This window comes from Palaemon carinicauda, chromosome 22 (assembly GCF_036898095.1).
Source record: "Palaemon carinicauda isolate YSFRI2023 chromosome 22, ASM3689809v2, whole genome shotgun sequence".
In the NCBI taxonomy this organism is placed as follows: domain Eukaryota; kingdom Metazoa; phylum Arthropoda; class Malacostraca; order Decapoda; family Palaemonidae; genus Palaemon; species Palaemon carinicauda.
The window spans coordinates 39,297,483-39,310,284 of record NC_090746.1 but is presented as its reverse complement, the minus strand read 5'-3'; the positions used below and the strand labels follow the sequence as shown (position 1 = coordinate 39,310,284).

At 42.8% G+C, this 12,802-nt stretch overlaps 1 protein-coding gene across 2 annotated transcripts in view; it reads left to right on the top strand.

Annotated features, from left to right (window-relative positions):
* The window catches only part of Zip102B (Zinc/iron regulated transporter-related protein 102B), a 327,210-nt gene that overhangs the window by 218,518 nt on the left and 95,890 nt on the right, over window positions 1–12,802 (top strand). For both annotated transcript variants that reach the window (XM_068346152.1, XM_068346151.1), the window contains exon 5: window positions 5,739–5,824. In XM_068346152.1, coding sequence (XP_068202253.1) covers window positions 5,739–5,824 — 86 coding nt within the window. The remainder of the gene's footprint in view (window positions 1–5,738; window positions 5,825–12,802) is intronic.

Sequence of the window (12,802 nt, the reverse complement as noted above, 5' to 3'; positions counted from 1 at the left end):
CTTTCTCCGAAAAGGGGAAAGAGATGAAGGAAGGAGCAAGAAAGGTGGGGTGTCTCTTGCTCAGTGTTGAGACTTTGGAGTTGGTGTACCCAGCTCTTTTCAAGGCTTTTAGGAGGATGGCTTGCGCCTTATCATGCTCGAAGACAATGACTTCTTTTGGCACCGTTTCCTCACGGGCTGTATGTTCATCCCGCAGTCTCACGTGACAGTTTGGGTAAGCTGAAAAGCTAGGCCAGAACTCGAGATCTTCAGTTAGTTTGGCTTCCAACTTCTCTGAGACAAATAATTTCCCATTCATCAAGGGCATATGCTCCGCATACCTCCAAGGGTTGGTTTCGGAGCAGTGAGGGAGATCCAACACTCTAAGCTCTAAGGGGCTTCTTAGTGGAGCCCCTGGGAGGTCCAGGGCGGTCCGCCCTTTCCTGTAGCAGTATTTACTGTTGCTTGATAGACTGCTTCATCGTCTCTTGTTCCTTCTGGAACGATTCCAACATCCGTTGGATCGACATGAGGATTGCTTCGCTCTTGTCGACCTGTGCAACTGGTTGAGGAGTTGGGGCTGAAGAGGTTGACGGCATATGTTGGTATGCCGTCACGGCAAACTGAGGGTCTTCGGTTGCCGTTGAAATGGATCCTCCGCTGTTCCACGTCTTCTTCAGGGCCTCCTTGCAGTAGGTCCTGCTCCGTGTCAGTGGACACTTCTGACATCCTTTCCTGGTGGATGTTCATGCCTTCCAGTGCCTTGTTTATGTCCGCGTCGATCTTCAGTTCTACGAGAGGAGGCTGGACCTGTTCCTGGGGCATTACCGCGTTTGATAGAGCCTTGGGGAACAGAAGGTACCTTAGGGAGTCGTTGGGTAAGTATGGTCCCGGAGAGTTCTTTTGGAACCCTCTTACCCATTTGCGAAGGGTCTCCCTCGCTGTGTCCCTAGTCTCTATGTTGACTGGGAGGGCTTCTCCAAAGCCGTTGGCCAGCAGGGTTGAGCAGGTGGGCCAACCCTTTGGGTCCCAATACTTCAGGACTCCTGACATGAGACAGCAGGGAGCATGAGTCCTGCACATTGAGTGTCCACAAAAGTCTTTGGCCTTGTGGTTGCAGAACAATGCTGCACACTTCTCCATCGGCTCCTCCTGTAAAGGAAAAGGGCTCAATGAGTATCGGGGTTTTTATATCATTGATAAAAAGCTTAAATTTTTATTAACAATAGTAATCACTATTGTTTATAATAGCTTAGGATAGTAAGCTTGAAAGGAAGTAGAAAAGACACATATCTGTGTTTCCTCTCCCAGGCTATTGCTGAGACCTCCGTCAGTAATAATATTTGTTTTCCCTGATAGGGAGAATACAAGGTAGAAGAAACTCTAGGAACTAGATTTAGAGTTAGTGTCTTTACTAACATTATCCACATGTAGTATATGTTAACACTGATCGGTGACTTCTATGGTCCTGATGATTGAGAAAAACCATCTGGGTGTCGAGGGAGTACTCAAACCTCAACATAATATCATGGTCCCAACAATAGACTGCGATAGGAAACACAGAGTATGTTAGGAAACGTGTACTACTGTATAGTTGTATACTCTAGTTCAGCCGGCAGCACTGGCGGGGTTAGGTTAGTACCTGGCGGCACTAACTGATAGAGAGAGAGAAAGCATTAAGGAAGGAGAGTTTCCTATTATTATGGTTTAGCACAATAATTGGAAGTGTAGGAGGACTTATCAGGCTGCCTGCTGTCTACTTGCCAGAATGAGAGTTCCAATGGAAGGGGTAAGAATCTATCTGATTCTGGCTTCCACCCATCCATCCACAAAAGGCCTGCTGGCGGTAGTAATTGTTGATGACAGTCCAAGAGAGGGCTGAGGACTTCCAAAAGTATGTTAGGTTTCCCACCGGCAGCCGTCAGGGCTGGCTCAATCTTCCCCCCACCCAATAATATTCACTTCCAGTGAAGGAAGGAAGTAAAGGGGAAGGTGTCTGAGGCGGCTGAACTAATTGCCACCGGCAGGGCACCAGCCAGTAATGCAGTCAACCTAGCAAGCCGTGATGACTGTCAGAATACCGGTGAAAGAGTGTTGTGATGGCTATGACGTCACTATAGGACAGAAGGGGGAAGGGTAAGGGTCATACAGTTCATTGAAATGAGAGGTGGCGGCAGGTATGCTGCCTACCTTCAACAGTGAACTGAGGAAGCATGGCTTCCTGTGCTGACAACATCGTCGGCGGCAGAGGAAACATGATTCCTTTGGTGGCGACATCGTCGCGTGCAAGACAAGGGCACCCTGAGTTATTTACTATCTAACTCAAAGCCGGAGGTGGCAAGAACTCCGTTCTACTCGACGGTAATGAAGAAGGACAGTGGTTGCCGCCTGTAGGGGCGGCAGCACTCAGTGAGGGAGGAAGGGTTTAGCCTCTTTTCTCTGAGAGAGAATATATATCGAACCTTATCCATAGATTCTAGAGAATGTAAGTTCTCATCTGAATCAATAAGGAACGATAGGGTGAGGCTAAACATGGGGAATTACTTTACTAATGTATATATGAGCGAGGCTAACCTAGCTCTAGTAGGATCCCCAGCCAAGGTTGGTACCACCAGGGTTCCCGCCGCATACGAAAAGTAAAGTTACGTGATAGGAAGAGGAATAATATATATGTATGGTAAATCTTCACTTGTATAATTTGCCTAACTAGCTAATATTATAGCTTAATACTGGGAAATGTCACCCTACTGACTAAATAAAATGCAATAGTAACGGGCGACTGCAGTCGTAAAATGGCTGCCTCCGGTTCTTGGCAATGCTCAACCAAACAAACTTAGATTATTGAAATTTAACCGTGAGAAGGGAGCCTAAAATTATACTCAGGAAGGAATTAATACTCAACTTTCCAGGTGATGAAGATGCTGAAGATTGCATGATGATTATTCCGAAAACTTGCTACAAAACACCGGGCTAACGTGGGAGAACACCTAGTTTATAGCGCTACAAGGAAAGGAATGGCGGCCGGTAGTAGTACGGATAGGAGGTCCATCGGGTACCTAGAACAGCACCCCCTTCTTTCGCCACTCTTCCCCCTTACATCAAAGAGTTAAATCTATTCAGGGTGAAGATTACTATATGTCATATCTATAAAATACGTCCCCCTGATATTATGCGATATCCTTAATTGGATACTTGCCCCAGGAGTTAGAATCCTGGAGACCTTCGGTTTATTTCTCTGGGAGTATCACTGTAGCAAATATCCCTTAGAAGGCTACCTAAAAGAACCCTTCCATCAGGACGACATGGCCCGAGCCCAAAAATCCTCAGATAGACAGAAGACAATTTGGTAGCCTTATCAGACCATTTCATCCTGGGCAGGAAGCGTGTGCTGGCAGACAATCTGAGCAGGGGAACTTAGATAGTTGGCTCCTAATTGTCCTTAAAACAACAGATAGCCAACAAAGTTTTGACTTTGTGGGGTTCGCCGACAATAGACCTGTTCGTGACATCCCTATACCAGAAGCTTCCAGTTTACTGCTCGCCAGTACCAGATGGCCGGTAGTTCTAACAGGAAGCTTTTCAGTGTGTGGGACAGACTGGACGTCTATGCATTCCCCCCCTCCCCTTCTGTCTAATAAGGAGGCTATTGAACAAGGTCAGGGCATTGTAAGATTCAGCAATAACCCTTGTAGCTCCGCTGTGGCAACATGCAGAAGGGTGACCAGATCTTCTACATCTGCTCACAGAGGCCCCGAATGTGCTCCCTCCAATTTGCAATCTACTCAGACAACCACACGTAAAGATTTTCCATTAAGCAATACTGTACCATCGATATGACTTCACGCCTGGAGGTTATCCAGCAGCTGCTCGCAAAGAGAGGCTTATCGAAGCCAGTTGCAAAGCACATACTGTATCAGGATACCACTTGGAGTTGTCTCCCGCAGTGTACAGTATCAGGGGAAATGGTCTGTCTTTTGTGATGAGTGTTGTGGATGAGGTATCACTCCTCTCAGTACCTCTAGACTAATGAGAACAGAGTTCTTATTTTACCTTAGGGAGGAAAAACTCTGGTATCAGCGGTGAAAGACTAGCCTCGTCTTTAAGCTAAATGGAGCTAATATTTCCTCCTTGATCAAATTTTCTTTCCTCATGCGGAACTTTGAGTGCACATGCCCTCAGTCGGAATTGAGACCGCTTCCTTGGAATGTTTTCGGGGTTTTATGTTCTCTGAAAGGAGCCCCTTATGAGCCTCTTCGTCAAGCCTCGGACCGAGACTTGACTCTGATGGTGGTCTTCCTTCTAGCCCTGGCTTCTGCCAAGAGAGCTGGAGAGCTACACAGTCTCTCCTACGACATTGCCCATTTAAGGGGATAAGAGCAAGTGACACTCAGTTTCGTCACTGAGTTTGTAGCTAAGACTCCAATTCCGGCTGTAGCAGATCATAGATTCAGGCCCTTCCAAACTGAGGTCTTCAGTCTGTAACAAATGATCCTGATCAACCATTACTCTTCTCTATTAGGGTTCTGAGGAAATACTTAAAGAGAACAGCAAGAATCCATCCTTAAATCAGCTGGCTCTTTGTAAGCACGGGGGAACCAAAAGGAAGATCATGAAGAAATCTATATCTTCCTGGATCAGACAGGTGATCGAGAGAGCCATTCCATCTGACATCTTCTGTTCGACGTCCCTGTGCACACAATGTTGTGTGTAAGTACATTAATGGCATTTCCTAAGAATTTCAAGTATTGCAAGTGGGCGTGTAGAAACATCAAACAACATTCACCGCTCACATCCTGCAAGACATAACCCACCGAAGTCTAGACACATTCTCATTAGGTCCTGTGGTGGCTGCTCTAAACATGGTCTAAAACACCTCAGCTCCCTTGTAGGATAAGTAGCAGTTCGTTAAGGCCAGATGTTACTCACAAGTAAGTCTAGGTTTAATGGGTGAGTGACTGGCCACTTCCTATTTCCTCCTCCTCTCTCTCGAGGCGCAGCATCAGAGGAACTCTTCAAGCTGAGCTCATCTAACTGCAGGTGGGTTCCATGCCGCTTGTGCAACCTCATATAAGTATATATTTTTGGTATGCCCCCCCCCCCCTCCCCACCCCCCGTCCACCATGCGAGGTGGAGTCCTGCAATGACTAGAAAAAGTGAGAAGCATAGCTCCAATTTTACGCTTACCTGTCAAGAAACATTGCTAAATTCTACATCTAGCAACGATTGCCCTGGCCGTAATCCTATAAGGGTAACGAGGTGTCAGGATGCCCTCTAAATAGCTTGTGCAAAGCACAGAGGGCCACCCCAGGATAGTCTTCTAGCCCGTTGGTTTTATGACTTCCTCATCTCCACTCACCCGGAAGTGACTCTCCTAAGTAAAGAGCAGAAGGTTTGTATGTTGTGCTAGTACAAATTAAAAGTTTGGAAATAATTTTTATTTTACCCTGCTTTGCAAAGCTGGAGCTCTTTACACATACCTACCCCCGAGAAGTCTTTCCGCAATTGTAAAGTGACGGTCAGTCGCCAGTGCTTGTATGAGCTAGCGTATCCTGCTAAACCTATCCCCTTACTAAGTAGCGGAGGGTAGTTACATCTCGCAAAAGCTTTAATGGCTAGTTTCAGCTTTGCCGAAATAAATTCTTTCATGCAAAGAGCTGCAGTTTTGTGCTGTATAGCTAGGAAAAATACAAATTATTTCCAAATTTGTCATTTTTGTAATTAACATATACTGTACATACATACCTGCATAATTTCCACAGCTGATGGTATTGCTCTGGGTGCAGCAGCTGCATCATCCCATACAGATGTTGAAATGATTGTATTTTTCGCAATCATGCTTCACAAGGTAAAGAAAATCCATAACTTTTTTTCTATACAGTAAATGTAATTTGTGCAGTAATATGTTCTTTTGTGTGTACAAATTTGTCAATTGAAATTAACCTATTTTTAAATCATAATTGTTTGCATTATATGAATATTTATGGTTAAGCATTTTTTTGTGCTTTTTAGCCAAAGCAACAGTTGAAACAATGTATTATTATCAACTAACTTTTGTAATGTTAAACCATAATAAAATTTTAGATAAGATCTGTGAATGCTGTTACTTGCAGATGTTGCTTGTGCTTTAGCATCAGAATTCAAAGTGTCCATACCCACAGTATTTCTAATAAGATATTTTTTCTAGAATTAAACTATCAAACAATTTTAGATATACTGTACAGTATATAACCATTTTCTTATTGGCAGGTAAAATAATTTGCAGTCTTTACTCCCTCATGTTCTCTTTGATTTACTATACTGTATATTATGTCTTTGTATAGTCCCTATGTTCATTGCCTTCCACCTTTGACTCCTTAATTTGAAAATAAAAATTTCTAAAAATCTGATGTTCAGTGCAATACGCTGCACTGTGCATGGCTACTGTTGTGCTCTTTGTACAATTTTACCTGGTTAACAGCTCAGCCAACATGCAACCTGAACAGCTCTTACATTTTCATGTCATTTCAGTGTGTTGTTTTTTTTTTATTACTTTATTTGGTCTTGATTTTATGCTAGTCAAAAACAAATGTCCTGTCGTCTCTTGTGCCCCACTGTAACCCCAATATCTATAGATTCAAGAATTTTAGGTGTAGAAATCTTGCTTATTTTTGTCAACAGATGACACAAGTGAAGATTTTGGTTATTGGGGCAGAGGGCGAGGGGTGAGAGTACTTGTTAGAGCTGTAAGGGGTGTAATGGTGGGAGAAGCAGGGAAAATTACGTATGAACGTGAGTTCAATATAATTTCATATGTTCCTAGTTTTATCATGACAATGATTCTAATTTATAATCAAGTGGTATATTTGTTGTAATATTTGTTCTATCATTCTTACAAGCAACTTGTTGACAAAATTGATCGAATTTGGAATTAGTTTGGCAATGTATTTTGTCTCGACTGAAAATCTTTTCATAAACACTAGCTAGGAGTCCTCTCTCTCTCTCTCTCTCTCTCTCTCTCTCTCTCTCTCTCTCTCTCTCTCTCTCTCTCTCTCTCTCTCTCTCTCTCTCTCTCTCATCATCATCATCATCATCTCCCATGGCTACTGATGGAAAGGGCCTCGGTTAGATTTTGCCTGTCGTCTCTATACTGAGCTTTTAAATCAATACTTCTCCATTCATCATCTCCTACTTCACATTTCATAGTCCTCAGCCATGTAGGTCCGGGTCTTCCAACTCTTTTAGTGCCTTGTGGAGCCCAATTGAATGTTTGGTGAACTAATATCTCATGGGGAGTGCGAAGAGCATGCCCAAACCATCTCCATCTAACCCTCACTATGATCACGTCCACATATGGCACTTAAGTTATCTCTCTTATAGTTTCGTTTCTAATCCTGTCCTGCCATTTACCACGACTCATGTCCATACAGTAACGCCGATCTCTCTAAACTGATATATAGCTGGATTTTTATATGTAGTTCCAGGCAATTTGATTTCCAAATTTTACTTAACCTAGCCATTGTCTAATTTGCCCTTTTCAATCTTTCATTAAACTCAAATTTAAAAGATCCTGTATTAGAGATCATAGTTCCTAAATACTTAAATGATTCCACCTCATTAATCCTTCCTCCTTCTAATGATATTTCATCTTCCATTGCTTATTTCATTCTTATCATCTCTGTCTTTCTTCTAGTTATCTTGAACCCAATCTTATGTGATATTGCATGCATTGTGGTAAGCAAGCTTTGCAAGTCCTGTGGTGTTTTGCTAATAAGGACAGTGTCATCCACATACTCGAGGTCAGCTAATTTCCTATTACCAATCCAGTCCAATCATTCTTCACCATCCCCAGCTGTTCTATGCATTACAAAATCCATTAGGAGGATCAACAACATAGGTGGCAACACTTTCCCTTCGAGTACGCCACTATTCAATGGAAATTTGTTTCATAGGATTCCACTAACATTAACTTTGCACTTGTTATGCGCATGAACGTTCTTAATCAAATATACATATATGAGTGTAACAACATAATAATGCAGGACTCTCACAAAATTGGCCAGTGCACACTATCAAAGGCTTTTTCATAGTCCACAAATGCCATAAAAAATGTATTTCTATTTTATGCATTGCTGTACCATATGTCTTGAAATGAAAATTTATTCAGTACAACTTCTACCTTTTCTAAATCCTTATTCTTCTCTCAGCTTTTCATCAATCTTTCTCTCTAATCTTTTTAGAATGACCATATATATTTTCATGACAACTGACGTAAGTCTGATGCCCTTGTAATTATTGCAATCAGCCTATTGATGCAAAGGGCCTCGGTTAGATTTCTCCAGTCGTCTCTATCTGGAGCGTTTAATTCAATACTGTACAGTACTCTTCCATTCATCATCTCCTACTTCGTTCTTCGTAGTCCTCAGCCTTTTTTTGACATTTTCACCAACAATCCTAGCTTCCATTCATCAGGTTTTGCCTCTTCACGCCCCATTTTTTGGCCAATGTCATCTCATCAGTTATTCCATCATATCCAGGGGCTTTCCATTTCTTGAATTTTTTAGTGATAGCTTTAACTTCAAACACACTGAATTTATTTAGGGGCACATCAAGATCTTCATCAGCTTCAGGTATATCAATCAAATTATTACCTTCATATCTCCTATTCATGACCTCACTTTAGTGTTCCATCCAACATTGCCTTTCTTCATCTTCTGTCATTATAAGAGATCCTTCTCTCTTTTTGATGGGTATATGCTTCTTCTTCCTTGCCCCAGTAGAGATTTCATTAATAATTTTATGAGCAATTCTTACACCATAGCCACTTCCTGAATTCATTGCTTTATCAACCTCATCTGCTTTCCTGTCTAAATATTCTCTCCAGTCCTTCCTGACTTTTCTTTTGACCTCACTATCAATTTTGGAGTACTTAGTATGCTCTACCTTGTAATTTTCATTACTTCCTCGAAAACTTTCAACAATCGATTTGTCTTTTTCTTCTTTTTATAGTATCCCAAGTATCATTTGATATCCATGGTTTTCTCCTTGTATCTGCATTTCCCAAAACTTAACTACCAATTGACTGACATATATTCTTAATATCACATCATTCTTCATTAATAGTCTGCTCTTTTTTTAAGTCGATATGATTGCAAATCAATTCCTACATTCAATTACAAAGGGATCTCTAGGCTCATCTTCTAGAAGCTTAGTTTTATCAAATCTTTGTATCTTATCGACATTTCTGTTGGGTGCTTTCAGTTTTAATTTCAGTGTGGCAATGAGGAGCTGGTAATCACTACCAATATCTGCACCTTCATAGCTTCTTACACTTCTCAGAGTCCTCCTCCTCTCTTTATTAATGACTATGTGATCTTTTTGATTTTGGTAATTGCCACATGGCAAAGTCCATGTATATTTATGGATGTCCTTGTGCTGGAAAAGAGTATCTCTTATGACAAGATTTTTTGTTTAACAAAAACTTATAAAATGTGCCCCATTTTCATTTGCAACTTTGCCAAGGCCCTCAACACCCATCACATTCTCTATTCCTTGAATTTTCATATCTCTCTCTGGGATCTCATCTATTACATTTTGCAGTTCTTAGTATTCATCTTTCCTTTCTTCCCTTTGCCTACACATACACCAAATAGTCTGGCCTATTCTTTACAGAGTCTTCTCTGTCATCATACACCTGACAACAATTCTTCACCCAAAGTGTTAACTACTGCACTTAATTTGTTTAGTGGCTAATTTCCTCTTGGTAAGGGTAGAAGAGACTTTAGCTATGGTAAGCAGCTCTTCTAGGAGGACACTCTAAAATCAAACCATTGTTTTCTAGTCTTGTGTAGTGCCATAGCCTCTGTACCATGGTCTTCCACTTTCGACCAGACTCCCCCTCTTACAGTTCATAGCTGCCGGCCGGCAGTCTTAACATCTGTCGGCCGGCAGTAATGACAGTTCTCTTGCTTGAGGGTACAGTCTGGCACACAATTTTATCTTATTTCTCTTTCTCTTGTTTTGTTAAGGTTTTTATAGTTTATATAGGAAATATTTATTTTTCAATATTAAACTTACCCGATGATCATATAGCTGCAACTCTGTTGCTCGACAGAAAAAACCTACGGGCGGAATACGCCAGCGATCGCTATACAGGTGGGGGTGTACATCAAAAGCGCCATCTGTCAAGTAGGTACTCAAGTACTCGATGTCAACAAAGAACCAATTTTTCCTCTGTCGTGCCAATGGCAGGACCTACTAAATACGCCGTCCCTAACTGGATTTGTTTTCACAACGATTTGGTGAAGTACACTATTCCAGTTTTGAGCTTTCGCTATGCAGGGGTTTTATCTTCATTTCAAAACTTGAATTCGTTTTCGATAGATTTAATTATGGTGACGAAGAGAGTATGGACTCTCTTTCACTTTTAAATGGCCGACCCTTCCCTTAGACGGAAGTGTGTTTAGGTTTTTGGTAATTTTGCTTAACACGTTATAGATCCATTTATTTATATCTCTCCGCCTTTTTAGGCCTCTTCGGTTAACTTTCCAATTATTATAAACTTATAAAATAAAGTTTTATGTTTGTTTATATGCGACCTTTCCTAATAGTAGGCGGTCCTAACTTGGAACCGAAGTTAATTAACATTGAGCCCGTTTTATCGTATTTAACCTTTAAAGAATTTAATACTTTTTTAATTTTAATGTTTTATGGAAGAATTTCTTTGATAGTCTCGTACTGTTTTCAAAGATGAACTAACGTTTAGTTTTTAGTCTCCGCAGTTGTTGACGTTCAGAACGTTCAACTTGCGCTCTATCGTTACGATAGAGAGAGAGTGTTTCACGGTTTCACTTTGCAGTAAGAGTAAACCGATTCTAGCGTTTCGTTCATTCTTTCTTAGTTTAAAGAGTTTAAATTCTGAATAAAGGAACTTTTTATTTGGGAAACCTTTCAGTTTTCTCCTTTAGCAAATAACATGTTTTAACGATATAATTGGGCTCTTTTCTCAGGTGCTAATTCAAGAGAGAAGAGAGAGAGAGATATAGACGGAGGGAGAGAGAGGAGAATAAACGTTTCGTTCAAGCGGGTAACGTTGTTCTCGTTTTTTTTTTTTACTCTTCTCCCTAGTCGCTGTAGGGGAAGAAGGTAAAACGTTTCTAGGGTTTTATTCTTGTTCCCAGGCCTTATGCGGTGAGAGATTGTAAACGTAGTTTATTTGATCTAGTGTTTAGTCTCTTTTCCAGCCACTGAATTCTTTATCTTTATTTATGTTTTTCTGTTGCATTGTAAAACTGTTTTCGCAATGACTACCTTTTAATGAAGGATAGGATTGCGTGTTTCAGGTAGAAATCAGTTAAAGTTTCGATTTCAGTGAAATAAGTGCAAACAGAAAATCAAAAGTGATAAAGTGATATGCGCAAAGTGTTACAGTGTTGCGTCCGAGGGTTCGTCTGTTCGTGCCAGTTGTTCACCTAGTCCGGGACCTCTTACAAGCTCCCAAGCCCAGGGGAGAAGTAATGTCGAACGACTTATGGGTTCCACAGGCCTTGATCGACGAGCAGACGTTTTTCCCTCCGTGGTTTCGGGCGTATCTACACACGTTTGCCGACGTGATCGCCCCACCCACACAAAGACGAGAGAGCCCATTTATTCCTCGTCTGCGGAAGAGGTTTCTCGTAAGAAACCATGGACCAAATCTTGCAGCTTTTAAGTGCAAGTCGGTCCCTTCCGCGCAAGTCCAACGGCCTAGGTGTAGCCACTGGGTCAGTTCGGACTCGCTGCAGTCATCCGACGACTGCACACCTCCCAAGAGAGGCAAGGTGGTACCGCAACAGGCAGTAACTCCGTCTGTTGCCGCACCAGCTGTTTTAGACCCTCAGTCACGACGGACAGTAGCTCCGTCTGTTGCCGTTTTTTTGTAGACCCTAAGTGGTCTTTACTGCAGTCTATGCAGACTCAGTTAGCTGCGGTTTTGCAGGAGTTTCGTGCGGAGAATCTTGACACTGCTCTCGTTAGCCTACAACCTGCCACTGTTGTGCACCCAGCTCACGCTGAGGCTGCCTGCTCCCACAATCTGGCTGCGGAGAGCTCCACCTCCGATGCGCAATCGACCCTGCCAGACGCATGTTAACGTTAGCCGACGTGCGGCTCCCTCCGTTAACATGCGTGAGCTACCGCATCAGCAGTGGGAAGGTGGAGTCAAGCTGCCGTGTTTTGACGCGATGCGTTAGTTTCCGCAACCCACGGCAGTCCCCACCACGCACCACCACTCCGCTTTGGTTGTTGTCTGCTCCCACACTCCGACTGCGGAGAAGGTTGACGATGCACCCGTTTGCCTACAACCTGCCACGGTTGTGCGCCCAGCATGGCTGCCTGCTCCCACACTCTTGTTGTGAGAGCTCCTCCACCCATGCGCTGTCGACCCTGCCAGACGCATGCTGACTCCCACACACACACACGGAGCACTCCGTTGCCGTGCGTGAGCTACCACAAGCTGCCGTGTTTTGACACGGTGTGTCAGCCTCCGCAACCCACTGTGGTTACCGCCACTCGCCCGCAGCAGACTAGTCAGTCAGGAGTTGAGGCTTCTCCACACAGCTTTGGTTGTTGCCAGCTCACAGACTGTCAAGCAGTTACATGACGTTGCCTTCTGGTCTGCTACTAATGCACCAGTGCTGTATGTCCTCACGCACCTGTTGTGGTTGACATTTCAGTTTTTGACAGTTCACAGACTGTCAAGCAGTTACATAACGTTGCCTTCTGGTCTGCTGCTAATGCACCAGTGCTGTATGTCCTCACGCACCTGTTGTGGTTGACAGTTCAGTTTTTGACAGTTCACAGACTGTCA